The sequence below is a fragment of the Macaca thibetana genome, chromosome 6, assembly GCF_024542745.1.
Source record: "Macaca thibetana thibetana isolate TM-01 chromosome 6, ASM2454274v1, whole genome shotgun sequence".
Lineage (NCBI taxonomy): Eukaryota > Metazoa > Chordata > Mammalia > Primates > Cercopithecidae > Macaca > Macaca thibetana.
In genome coordinates this window covers 170,326,402-170,340,744 of record NC_065583.1, presented here as the reverse complement: position 1 = coordinate 170,340,744, position 14,343 = coordinate 170,326,402, and the positions used below count along the sequence as shown (strand labels likewise).

Sequence of the window (14,343 nt, the reverse complement as noted above, 5' to 3'; positions counted from 1 at the left end):
CCAGATCTCGCTAACGGGGTTAAATGGGGTCTGAAGCTTGGGCTGGGGGCCGCGGCTACCCGAGATCCGGGCAGGAGGGTCCCGTGCCTGAGACCCCCGCGAGAGCGCCAGGCTCACACCCCGCGCCCAGCCCCCGCCCGGCTCGCCCGGCTCCCCCGGCCCGACCTGCGCCCCCCGCAGCCCCTAGCCCGGCCTGCCCGGCGCGCACCGCGGTCTCCCCCCAGCGGCCGCGCGCGTGTCGCCGCGGGAGCGGGCGGCGGGGGCGGCTCGGCACAGGCAAGCCGGCGGCTCCGCCCCGCTCCCCCCCTCCCGGCCAGCAGGGCCGCCCCCTCCGCGCCTCGCTCTGCTCAGACAGAGCAGCAGCCTCTGCAATGTCAGCAGCCGCAGCGGCGGCGGCGACGCGAGCGGCAGCAGCCAGGGCCCCGCGGTAGCCGCCAGCGCTGCACGGCCCGCAGGAGCGCCAGGCGCGAGCCCGCGGCCACTCGCTGCCTCCCGGGCACTGCGGGCGGCTTTGCGCGCCCCGGCGCGGCGTTCGGACTCGGGGCCAGCGCGGCCACCGCCGCGCACAAAGGACAGCAGACGCCGGGACTCGGGGGGCTGTGCCTAGGGACCGGTCCGGGGACCCCCGCCCGCGCCGCGTCCCCTCCACGCCTCCCCTCCCCGGGTGGCCGGAGAGCGAGCCGGAGCGGGCCCCGTCATATGACAGCGGCGACGCCGCAACCGGCGAGCGCGCGTGCTGCCTGCTCCGCTGCGCCACGGCCGCTGGCGCTTGGGGTGGCCCTTGCCTCGCCCCGCTGAGCGGTCGCCCGCCGCCGCCGCCCCGCGCCCGGGCTCGCCGGCTCCGGGGGAGGAGCCGACGAGAGCCCCCAGCCGGCGCCGAGCCTAAAATGGCCACGCTGCTGCGGAAGATCGGGCTTATCCGCCTGCATAACCGGGACACCGAGGACCCCAAGCACCACCACAACCACCGCGGCGGCGGCCAGCAGAGCGCGTCTCTGCGCGGCAAGGGCGGCGCTAAGAGCGGCGGGCACAAGCAACAGCAGCAGCAGCAGCCCCAGCAGCAGCAGCACCCAGGGGGCGCGGGCGACGCCAGCCCGGGGCCCGGCAAGGGCAAGGGCAAGCGCGCGGCGGAGCTGGCCCCGCGCGACAAGGCGCCGGCGGCTGCGGCAGCAGCGGCGGCGGCGGGGGCCGGGGGCCCCCGCGAGAGGGCGGCGGGCGCCAGGGCGGGGCCGGGCCCGGCGGTGGCGGCGGCGGCGGGCGGCAGCCTGGTCCCTGCGGCGCGCCAGCAGCACTGCACGCAGGTGCGCAGCCGGCGGCTCATGAAGGAGCTGCAGGACATCGCGCGCCTTAGCGACCGCTTCATCTCCGTGGAGCTGGTGGACGAGAGCCTGTTCGACTGGAACGTGAAGCTGCACCAGGTGGACAAGGACTCGGTGCTGTGGCAGGACATGAAGGAAACCAACACCGAGTTCATTCTGCTCAATCTCACCTTCCCCGACAACTTCCCCTTCTCGCCGCCCTTCATGCGGGTGCTCAGCCCGCGCCTGGAGAACGGCTACGTGTTGGACGGCGGCGCCATCTGCATGGAGCTGCTCACGCCGCGCGGCTGGTCCAGCGCCTACACCGTGGAGGCCGTCATGCGCCAGTTCGCAGCCAGCCTGGTCAAGGGCCAGGTAAGGCGCGCGCGCCAGAGCGGCGGGGCTGGGGGCGCGGGGCGGCAATCGGGTCTTCAGCGCCGCCGGGCGCCCGGGCCCGGAGATGAGGGCCTGCGTCGGCCTCTCGGCCGTCTAGCTCCCGGCTCTGCCTACACCAGCGCCCCACGGGGATGCTCCGAGCGCCTCCGCCTCTTTTCCCTGAGCGTTTTCTTCCTGCCCCTGCTTTCCGTCCCGTCTCTCCCGTCCGGGTCTGGTCTCGGTCTCTGCCGGTCTCTCTGGTCTCTCTAGCTTGCTCGTTCTCTCCTCATCCCTCCATAATTCTCTCCCACCCCTCTTCCTTAGCCTCGCTCTCCCATGCCGTCCTCTCCCTTTCCTCCTGGACTCTTTCTCCCCTCACCCCTTTCTCTGTCCCCCCATCTATTCCCACCCCCATTCCTTTTCCATTTTTTCCTTCTCCACCTTCCCTGGCTCCACTACTCTTCTTTCCCCTCCATCTCCCCTTTTCTCGCCCCTCCCTTGTCTGCTCCTCAATCTCCTGTCCCTATAATCTCTATGAAGGTGAGAACTTTTCCTGGACCTCAGGATTTAAGTGTCCAACCCAGCTGATCTCCCACCCACCCCCAACACCCCCTACACACACACACACACACACACACACACACACACACACACACAGTTCCGCAGAAGGCTCGGGTGGGAGGTCTGCAGGTGGGTGCCCTGGGGAGGGACAGCTGCCTGCTTGTAAATCCGCCCCCTCCCTTCTTCTGGGCTGCCTCTCCTGGAAAGGTGAAAATTTTGCTCTTGGGAGCTCACTCTAGAGAGGCGGAGGTGTGGTTTGGGCATTCCCTTAAGGGACAAGACCAGACCCCATCACGGCAATGCCTGTTCTTCCCTCAGAGCACCCCGTTCCTTCCCCGAACCCCTTAGGACCACCACCTCTGGGGTAGACGTTCCAGGTCTTGGTCTCTTTCAGACCTGCTTCTTTTTCCTCATCCCCTCACCCCACTGCCCCAAGCAGTTAAAACCCTTTATCAGAGCTAAAGATTTTAACGCAATACCAATATAAGGGCGAAACAGTTCTGAGCCCTCTCACCTATTGCATCAGATGGCAGCTTTACGCAAAGAAACCCCAAAGTACTTGAGAGCAGGGTGAGTGCGTGATGGTGTTGTCTGCTCGAATTATATGCTGTCGACTGCGGTTGAGTTCTCTGGTGTTTTCCTGAATCAATATTAAGCATTACTTAAGAACATTACATTGCTATGTGGACATCTTTTAGATTTATGAAAAATCATTGTTTTCTTTAAAAGACCCCGAATGACCTCGGCTTGATCTTTCTACAGGCGGCCTATCAGAAGCCACCGCTTCTTCCCCGCCTGGCCTGTGTGTCTGTCCCTTTCACTGCAGGCTGTTTCATACTAATCAAATAATGCTTGTTCTGCCAATTTCACTAAAGCTGGAACCCCTGGGATTCCAAACAAATAGCATCCTAACTCCAGCAGAGAAGGTCAGGTAATTCCTGACCCATCCTGCCAGGCTCTCTTTTCTAAGGTTTAGATTCCACATATTTCCCGAGTTAGAAATCGCGTGGATGTAACAACTCTAGAAAAACATCTTCAGCTGAGGGAGGCTTAGTGCTTTAATATCAGAGGTTTGTTTTCCATCCTGCAGTTAAATGTTGAGTCTGATGAGAGATTCATGTGATAGAATGTAAGCATGGGGGGTAGGCGATCTCAGTTTTATTTTTCAAATAGGATTTATACAAATGATGTGGAAGAATTCTTTGCAGAAATGCCTTGGTTATTTGCTTCTTGAATCATTGCTAATCAGAATTCTTTGGAACAGTCTGTTATTGTTTTTCATTCTCCACAGTGAAGATGACATTGGGGATCAGGGGAAGAGGAATGTGTATTCCCTTCTGGGATCACAGAGTCCTAACGTTTAAGACTTGGAAGAGATCTTAGAGATGAACTGGACCACTGCCTATATTTTGAAAGATGAAAGAAAATAAAGGTTTGAAATGAGAAATGGGGAATTTTTTTAAGAGAGAGAGGAACCTTAGGAAATTAAATGCTTCCCATTTTTACATTAATGCTCTGAGTTGTAATAGTTCCTTTGGTGCCCATATGCCAATTGGCAGTATATCAATACACGGGTCCTTGTAAGTATATTTTCTTTTCTCTGTATTTAAAATTGAGATTCTCATGTACAATTTACAAGTGAGAGATTTCTTTATTGAAAGTAATTATCAACTTTTTCATTTCTTAGTTTAATAAAATCCTAATCGAACCCATTGCCCACCACCTAGTATATGGTATTATATTGTCTATTCCACATCTAAAATAGAGGCAAAAACTCAGCACTTTTTAAAGTGCTGGTTCAATTTCTTTGCATTTTTTTCATGCTGCTTCCAACATACAGCTGTCTAAGAGAGAGTAATGTGTGGCATACATAAAATATTCAAAATGCAATGAAAGAAAGGAAGAAATGAATAGTCATTAATGTTTTAGGATTCCGTCCACAAAAGGATTCTGACGGTGTTTCAGGTCACCCGAGGTTGATTGTCTCTTTCCGTGCTTTTGCAAATTCACTACCTACTGGTTGTTCAGAGCACATATGGTAGTTACCAAATTATTTCCTCAGTTAGAGGTAATATGCTTTGGGAAAGCAATCAAAATACCTGATTAGGTATTCAAGGAGAACTGGGACAGCTACCAAACCGATAATTACTTTAAAAGGGAGAGTCGTTATATTCCAGTTATGTTCTGATACTTGTCGGGATTTCTTTTTTAGGATTCATTTTCGTAAGCTAGAGTTAGAAAAGGCTGGTTTGCTTCTTTCATAGAGGAAAACATTCACTGCTCAGCTGAACTTTCTGAATTGAGGATATGCTGTTTCTGTACTTCTAGAGAAATCGTAAAACAATTTTAAGAGTTTTGTGTGTAACAATATCTGCTTAACAATTTTGTGTACAATTAAAAGCTTAGGTTTATCACATCATGTGATAAATTCAGTCATTTTGTGAGGCTTTTAACTGGCTCTCTGGCCTGTGTTACCAAAATCTCTTGCATGTTGCTATATGAATTGTGTTTATCTTAAATTAATATATAAATTTCCCATATGATATACTCTATGTAGAAATAATGATATACATATCTTCCCCCTTTGTATATTACTAAACCCTCTTTTGACTAGAGGCATTTTTAGGTAACTCTTCATTTTTTATAATTGGATTTTAAAGCTCTGTACTTTTAGAATGAAATGGTGAAAATGTTAAAAGTATACTTTTAGATAATTATTTGCATCCTTTATTAATTACTGAACCAAAAGAATACAATCCACAGCTCCATTGGAAGATTTTTACATTCAAAAACTGGAAGATGTTGGTTTTGAAATGAAAGTAGCCTGTAATCCCAGCACAGTGCTTGCATCTAGGACATAGCTTAACCTACAAAAACTGCATTTTCGGACTCCGTAAACCTAGACAAAGTAGCATCAGCATTGGGGGATGCTGGCCATGAAGAGTGCCAGAGTTTACTGGCTTCCATTCCAGGCTTGGAGCGTGGGACGATGGCGTGACTGGCCGGGGACCTTGTTCTTGCAGTTGTGTGAGCAGCGGGGTCCCCAAAAGCTGCTTGACGGTGCACTGACTCAGAGCCCTGCTTTCACTGCAGCTCACCTCCTGAGTGTCCCCTTTTTAGTTAATTAGGCATCGCCAGGGGCAGGGAACCAAATGGCAATTGAGTGACAATTCCTCACTCCTCTCCTGGCCCCTCAGAGCCAACCATACAATTCGGCGTGACACGGTGTTGATAATGATAACTGCAGCAGCAGCAGCAGCAGGAAGCATTTCGTACTTGCTTGTGCCATACTCTGGGCCAGCAGAGAATGGAGGATGTTTGAGGATGTTTGAACCTCCCTGGTTCTGCTCTTTTGGTGGTTGTTGTACAGGTGAGGAAACTGTAGTTTCACAGAGTCAGGTGGCGTTTATACAGTTGCATGCTCTCACAACAGCTCATGAGTGGCAAGGCTCTGAAATCTCATCAGGAGGAGTAAAAGCTGTTGGAAATGGCAGTCAGGCCAGGCGCCGTCCAAGCACCTTGCTGTTTCCAGGCAGTCGTTTATTAACCGTGACCATTGTGATAATCCTTTCTGTCCACAGAGAAGAGCTCCTCAGCCAGCCATCCGCAGAAGATTCACAGAACATCAGGACTAAAACATCCTCCAGTCTTACTGTTTGAATTTAAAATTGGCAAGCAATTTCAGGGCAAGTTCTGTTTGCCTGATGGTTTCTGCATGTACTTTAATAAAGAAAACTTGTCCCAGTGTAATGAAAGAGTAAAGGGCTCTACAGCTCAGCTTTGTGAAATGATATGCAGTGATGTCACTAAAATCCACCTTAGGTCTGAAAGGGGGCTACACTATGGTGTGACTGGGAAGCACAAGTGCACATAGACGTGCACACACACACAGAGACATACATAAAGCCCATCTTCCAAAATACTAGGCCTAGAAATAGCACTTATGACTGTAAAACTAGCAGTCTCATCAGAAAGAGTGACAAAGATGAACAGCCCTTTGGGCTTCTGAAATCTGTGGGCTTCTAACTTGCTATAACAGAGATTTTATTTTTTTGAGACAGAGTCCCCTCTATCACCCAGGCTGGAGTGCAGTGGCATGATCATAGCTCACTGTAATCTTTAATTCCTGGGTTCAAGCAATCCTCCCACCTCAGCCTCCCAAGTAGCTGGGACTGCAGGTGCACACCACCATGCCCAGTTAATTTTGTTTATTTTTTGTAGAGATGGGGATCTCACTATGTTGCCCAGGCTGGTCTCAAATTCCTGGGCTCAAGCAGTCCTCCCACCTCGGCCTCCCAGAGCATGGGGATTACAGGCATGAGCCACCTCGCCCAGCCGTACAACACACAAAATGTTTAAAGGCCCTGTATTAGGTTGCTGGGGCTGCCATAACAGAGGACCTGGAAGTCCAAGATCAATGTGTCAGCATGGCTCGTTTCTCCTGGGTCCTGCCTGCTTGGCTTGTAGATGCTGTGTCCTCCCTGTGTCCTCACACGACCTTCCTTCTGTGTGTGTCTGTGTCCTAATCTCCTCTTCGTGTAAGAACACAGTCAGATTGGATTAGGGCCCATCCTCCTGACCTGACTTTAACTTAATTACCTCTTAAAAACCCTGTTTCCAAATAAGGTCACACTCTGAGGTACTGTGGGTTAGGGGTTCACCATGTACGTTGGAGATTGGAGGAGAAACAGTTCAGCCCATAACGAAACCAAACAGGAATTTCTTAACCAGTTGCTCATCTTGTTTCTGCAGCTGCTGTGCTAGTTTGAGAGCAATAGATGCAGCCACATGGAGGGAGGCACTGGATGGAGAATGTTGCCCGCAGCTTTGAGCAGAGAAATGGCTGCACACCCAGAGAGAAGCTAGAACAACCTAGAGCAAAAATAGTGACCGACAGGGGTGGGTAACGCCATCTGATTTGTCCAGGGAGACGTGGATTTTTGGTAGCGTGCTTATGAGTCACCGTGTTGTGCCCTGCGCTGTGTACAGGGGACGGAGATTATTGCCACCACCGATGACTCTGCAGCTTGAGGTATCGATATGCTGGACTGTTCAGAGGAAAAAATAGCTACTTGTTCTTCTATCAAGTAGGGCAGGCAGGAGGACACAGGCAGGACTGCATCCTAAAAATAGCCCCACACCCATTTGGAGAGCTCCGGCAGCTCAGCCCAGGGCACATGGGGCAGCTCCTGGTAGAAGCCACTTTTGCTTCACCAATGAGACTTTGAGAATCTGAACTTGCAGGAAGAGGGTGTAGTGTATTTTCGTGTACTTTTCTGATTTCCCTTAAGCGATGGGGGAGATTTGGTTTTCTGTGTAAGGACATGTAGGTTCGTGGCTGTTTCTTAGTGGAATGTGCCCACGTGGACACTGAGCTGAAGTCGGAATGAAAGCCTGACACCCGCAACCTGGTCAGTGTCTCCCTTCTCATCACCAGGAAGAGACTCTTCCACACCCAGGTTTAGAAGGAAGGCAGCCTCACTAGTACCGTGTCAGAGGCAGAGAAGGCACCAGCAGAAATGACTTTTATAGTTAAGGAAACAAAACAGACACTAGTGGCGGGATTTTTGAGCCACATTTCGGAGCTCCTGGAGTCAGAGGTTGTTGCCCTAGATGTGTTGATGCGATAGGCAGGAGGGGAGAGGATGGCTGGCCACAAGTGTTAGTCCTTTCTTCTCCGCCAGTGGTTCCCAACCCTGGCAGCACATTAGATGCCCTGAGGAGGGTGCAAATTATTTCAGTACCAAGGCTGTCCCCTCAAAGACTCAGACTTTGTGGTCTAGGATCAGGCCCTGGCAGAGGCTGGTCTGAAGAGCTCCTCATGATTCTAATGGGCAGCCCGGATTGGAAAAGCTGCCTGATGCTGGCCATGGTCCACCTCCTCCCTCTCCACCCATCTGGCAGACACAGCCTCACCCACCAGTAACCACAGCCCAGAGCTTCAGAAGTGGTGATAATTAATCCCCCCAACCACCCCACCCACCTGGATCAGACTCCCTGTCCTAGGTCAATGCTGACTCAGCGCCTTCAAAGCCCGACTTCTGTACAGATGCCATCCTAAAGCCAGCCTTCCTCCCTGGACTGCTTGTGTAGACTATGAGGGAGTGTAAACCCTGAAAAAGAAAATGTAGGGATGAGTCACTCCACCCTCGATGAGACGCAGCTGCGGAGGGTGGTGTGCGCGGACCCTCCAGAGCCGTGGCTGACTAATGAATACAGCACAGGAATCGAGTGCCTCCCGTCATGCAGGAACTTCCTAGGCGTCACTGGTGGATCAGATACACATCAAGTGCCTGCCTCTAATGGGGAGAAGACAAAACCCTTCACATTTGCTTTTGACATGCCAAGTGGCTTCACACATATCTTTTTGTTAATAGTTAGGAAATGTCCATGGATCTGCCAATAGACAGTGGCCTGGGTGTGTAGTGGGGACATGGGCACAGTGGGGTCCTGGGTCAACAAGGTCTTCAGAAATTCTGACTGATGTTCTTAGAGAGAACACTCTACTTAAGGGTGATCAAGACTCGACATTAACATGGGGCATTAGTTACTCAATGCTTTTTGGAATATGGTTTCATTGCTGATAAACGGAAAGGGCAGGCATGCCCCCACACTGACCAAGAAGTTGTAGTAATGGCAGAAACGTTTCCAGTAATGTCTACACTTTCCTACTCGGTAAGTCGGCAAGCTAAGCTAAGGTTTAATTGTTCAGTTATTTTTTCATGGTTACACACATCATTCATTCATTCACTGAGCACTGTAGTGACATTGCCGTTGGCATTCCTGTAATGACCCTTCCCCATTCTGCATAACGTCTGCGACACTCCCCTGGTCCTCTCCCTGGCCTGCTAATCCCACTCGGCTAAGCTAGGAGGAAACCAGCTCAGCGGGAGGACCAAGGACACAAGCCTGGGAGAGCAGATTTGGGACCAATCAGGTGGCAAAGGATTGGGAGATGAGGGTAGGTCTGCAGAAGCTGGAAGAAGCTACCCGACCTTGCCCCTTACCTGGCCAGCAGGTCTGGGGGTGGTCAGGGAGCCGCACTCACCAAGCCTCTTCTGTTCTTGTTCTCCAGTGCTAGGCTCTGCTCTCCAGCTCTCCTTCTCTCCAGCCCTGTGCTCCTGCCTCATGGGTGCCTGTCACCTGCTTGGATTCCTGCAGTGCCCACATCCAGTCTCTCTGTCCCTGTCCATCCTCCCTGATGCCACCTGCATGGCTCCTCTAAAATGCAGACCTAGCTTTATTGCATCTTGTTATGAACCTTACGAAATAGAGCTTAAGTTTCCTAGCACTGTACATCCCTGATGGCATTCCTCCGTCCACCACAGCCCCCACTGAGGCTCCTCTTCCACCAGCCTCTCCTGCCTGGAAGCCCTCTTGCCCATGTTCACCAGGTGAGTCCCTGGCCATCCTTAAAAACCCTGCCCAGATGCCCCTAACTTCTCTGCAAACAACTCCTCAACCACTTCTTCAATAAAAGCAGACTTCCTCCTCTGAACTGCGGAGGAGGAAGCTGTACATTGTCTACAAAAAGTTCATTTCTGTGCTTATCCTGACAGTTTACATAATTACAACTGTATTGCCCCTTCTCTTTGCTAAATGTCCAACACCTTGTATGTGCCAAATAAATGTTTGCCACAGGATCTGTTTCCCTGAGCAGACTCCCCATCCTCTTCGTTTTGCCCCTTCTTGCGATGCAACGTAAGAGCTTGCTGTGAGTCAGCTGCTGTGCAGAATGCTTTATGTGAACGACTTGATTAAATCCTTGTAGCAGCCTATGAGGTGGGTGCTATTGTTATTCCCATTTTACAGAGGAAGAAACTGAGGCTTGCTGAGGTTGAATCATGCACTGAGCTGAGCTGCCGCCAGGCAACCAGTCCAGTGCCAGAGCCACCTGGTTCTGAGGAGGTGTCTAGTTGGCAAGTAGAAGCCACCCCAACCAAGTACCACGTGTAGTATTATTGTTCCTCATTGTGGAACAATATGGATGTTAGGAGAGCCTGTGCAGTTCCGTGGTGTGTGGTTTTCCTATGATACTCAGAATCAATCCACGAGAGGACGGATGGTGCATCCATCAAGTCTGACACGTGGTGCGGAATTATCAGCAACATTGGACAAATGTATTGGCCCAGATTCATCATAAGCTCCTTGTATTGATTGCACAAAACGGATGAATGTGTTGATTGCTTCAAACCATAGGAGAAAGATAATTATTACAGCTTTATTTATTCTGTATACAAAAGGGAAAGGCATTTTAGAGATTCTGAAAATAGCTCAAGAAAGAAATGCTTTCTGAACGTGTTACATCAGTAAAATCACTCAGATTGAAGAAATGGTTACCTTAAAATAATTTCTCTAAAATAAATCCTAATGCTTCATCACAGTATTTGGCAGGCATTCTCGAGGTGTTTCACTGAGTTCTTTGATGTAGGAGCTAAGGAAATACTGCCTGGTAAAGGATCAGTTACATGTAAAGTTGAATTGTCCTCAGCTCACTTGGGAATTGAAGGGAAAATTTCCAGAAAAATATTTTAAGGGTACTTTTCTTTTTTTGATCTTGAAGATCAGACATTTCCAAATATCAGAATATGGAGTTACAGAACTTACTATGTTTTGGTTCTAATAAAAATCTGTGATTAATATTTTATGAATTTGGACATTTTGTGCACAAAATTATTAAGCCAATTATTTTTGCCTTACAGATAGATACGTATGTATTAGCGTGATTGCCTAGTGTCAGACTGGGTGCCCGTGTTGCTTCGCATAAGATGTCTGTCAGGAATATTAAGATCTAGAGGCAGCTCTAACAACTCTCCTAATCTGACAGTAATGAACATCAATGACATTTCAAAATATCTGCAACAATATCACAACTGTAAGGCGATTTTTAAACATTCGTCTATTGGTGACAAAGCCAAGGCATTGCTAATACTGCTGTGGTTTCTTAACTTTCAATCCTAATTATAGGAAGTGCTGAATTGCAGTTCAAAGTTAGTGAAAATGGAGACACTTTTCCCGTCCAAATGTATGTGCCAAGTAAAGATCAATTGCTGCAAGGATTAATTTGTGCCGGAGTCCTACATGACTAGTGACATACACTACTCTGCTTCTCAGCCAAGGAAAAATAAAAATATTATAGTGGAAACTTCACCAGAATTGAGTGAGTTACAAGCTTAAATTAACTGTAACTAGTTGAGTATTAGAAGCCTTTAAAAGGTGACTTTTTAAGAGTCATCAAAATGCTAAATGTATTTAACCCGGCTTTGTGCAAGGAGGCTGTTCTTTATCCGAGCCCTCTCCTGCAGCGCACAGCTGCCTGTGTCTGGCAGCGCCCCTGGAGTGGGAGCCTTCCTCCTCCAGGTTGGGTGGGAAACAAGAGCACAGCAAAGCCAGGAGCCTTGTCCACAGTAGCGGGTTAGGGTCCTCCAGGGGAAGTGCCTTCATCCAATGTGAACAATGCCTAAAACTAATGCAGGAGAGCTGCAGAGACTGGAGGCTGCAACCCCATCCCTCCAGAGCCCTGCTGACTTCCTCTGATCTCTTTTATAATGTACACTGTGAAATATCATTATCTTAGAGAACTCATACAAGGCTGCTACTGTAACTGTAAAGATAAAAGTTTCACAACGCTTAAAGGACATTATCATAATTCACAAATAAAACTGATCTAATAAAAAGTGAGTTTGAGTTGAATTGAATTAAAGTGCTTATTTTATTAGTAATTTCATTTCAAAGGATATCCTGGCATCTGCCTTTTCATAAGAGAGATGGAGGGCTCTTGTTTATTCTTGATGATCAGTCAAAGAGAAACACGCAGCCAACCACAGGAGTCCCTTCCTGCTGCCCCAGACCCCTCGAAGCCACCTGGAGGACCGCATGGCCTCGAGGTGTCTGGGGACACCTGCGGACACCTGGGACACTCCCCAGAATTATGTCTTTAGTTGCACAAAACACAATGCATAGGATTTCATAGGAAACCAATTATACTTAAATACAGTTATCAGAATATGTTTTTAAAACATAACATGAATTAAAAAGCACTTTATTACCACATTAAATATTAAGATCTAGAGGCAGGTCTAACAACTCTGCAAATCTGACAATAATGAACACCAATGACATTTCAAAATATCTACAACAATATCACAACTGTCATGCGATTTTAAAATATTTGTCTATTGGTGACAAAGCCAAGGCATTGCTAATGCTGCTGTGGTTTCTTAACTTTCAATCCTAATCATAGGAAGTGCTGAATTGCAGTTCAAAGTTAGTGAAAATGGAGACATTTTTCCTGTCCAAATGTATGTACCCCGAGGGGTGCGTGGGCCCCGGGTTAAGAATTCCAGGCAGTGTGTGGCTCTAGGTGGTGATGGCTGTCTTGGGAAAGATCTTAAACCTTATTCTGCAGCTCAGGGCCAGAACAATTGGGATCAAGATTTAGTAGCCCAACAGGTGTCTCAGTTCTCCCATGTTATTGTTGGGTGGTGCTGAGATAAAGCCGGGGATCTGCAGGCAGAGGCAAGGCTCCAGCCCCTCCTCCCTCCTGAGCATGGCTCACTCTGGGGCAGGCACCCACCTCCCTGAGCATCAGGGGCCTCCCCTAAAGGCAAGGAGCATAAACCCAACTGCTCACATGAATCATGAGGTTCGAAGGAAATGATGAGACGTGTTCCTTGCATAGAGAAAGTGATCAATAGATGTTCCTGCTTCTAAAGAAGGAGATTTATTGAATTAAATGCACAGAAATGTATGACCAAGACACAGCAGCATCCAATGCACACAGACATCTGCTTTCATAACGATAAGTGTTTCATGGCAATATTCACCTCCAGGTGCCTCAGGTGTTTCCATACATGACTGTATTGTTACAGATATTCACAGGAAACTCAGAAGAGCCTCCTTTTTGCCCTCTTAAATCTACTGCTGTGGACACTTGTTGTTGCCTTTTCTGACTTCTTATCATCAAATCACTTTGTACCATCAGGGACTGATTTATGGGATTATGTTATTGTTCTAGTGTGGATTGATAGCTGCGTTTTTTCACCTCTTCAACCTTGGTATCATAAGAATTCCATTACATTGCTAACATCTTTAAACTGGCTTGATTTCTTTTGTTGGTGTTAAGTTAGAAAATTACATAGAAGAATATTCGTATTTAAAACATTTACCTCTGTACTCTAAATGCACACCAAATGTCCTTGTTAACCATTAAGTGTTGTTGATATTCATTCTTTGTTACAGAATGCAATGCCCACTTGAAAACTTCTTGGCTACCATTTTGCTTCAAGGTGAAAAGCCGGTTCATAAATCAAATGTTAAAATTTGTAAACAGTTGTGGACTCTTTTAATTATCACAAGTCACACAGAATGAACATCGACTGTTTCAGTACAACTGAAAGAGAATTTCACTGTAGTCAATTACATGGATCCTTTCTAATATTAATACTTTTAGGAAAGACCCTTTCTTTAGTAGAATTTCAGAGAAACCTAGCTGAAATATTCGGCCTGCAGGAATTGCCGAGTTTCTCAGAAACACCTGTGATGTGATATGTGCTCTTATGGCAGTTGGAGGCTAATCAACAGTGGAATACCAATGCCTGCTTCACATTCTCATAACTGGTCAGTCAACTGAGGCCTTGAGCATTGGCCCAAAATCTAGGGTGAGGCTTTCTGCATGTGGGAAGAGACTGACTAGCTATCTCGAGGGTTCTCCCCCAATCTGAAGACTTAAGTGGGTAGAATCTGCATTCTCACAGGACAGGGTGTGGGATACAGTTAATTGATCCTCCAGGATTTCTACGCTGTTTTTGTCATATTCCCAGTGATTTTCCCATAGTTTAGAAATATTGAAATGTCCTCATCTGAGATCATTATAGGCAGAAAGCATCCTCCTGTCCCCAGTGTATTTCAGCCCCCAACCCGCCCCACCTGCATATCATTCTAGGAAGGAATATTATCCTTTACGTGTAAATGGAGCCTGCAGTGATATCTAAATCAGTTCCTGGGCCTGGGTAGTGTTGCCATAACTACTGATCTAGGTTTGTAGTATCAGCAAATAGAAACAGACCTGCCCTACAGTGCTCAGACCTTTCGTCCGTATTTATTTATG

General features: G+C 48.6%; 1 protein-coding gene across 1 annotated transcript in view; it reads left to right on the top strand.

Annotated features, from left to right (window-relative positions):
- Positions 1-371: 371 nt before the first annotated feature.
- UBE2QL1 (ubiquitin conjugating enzyme E2 Q family like 1) overlaps positions 372-14,343 on the top strand; it is a 45,145-nt gene continuing 31,173 nt past the window's right edge. The window contains exon 1 of the mRNA XM_050792943.1: positions 372-1,673. Coding sequence (XP_050648900.1) covers positions 888-1,673 — 786 coding nt within the window. The 5' untranslated portion in view covers positions 372-887. The remainder of the gene's footprint in view (positions 1,674-14,343) is intronic.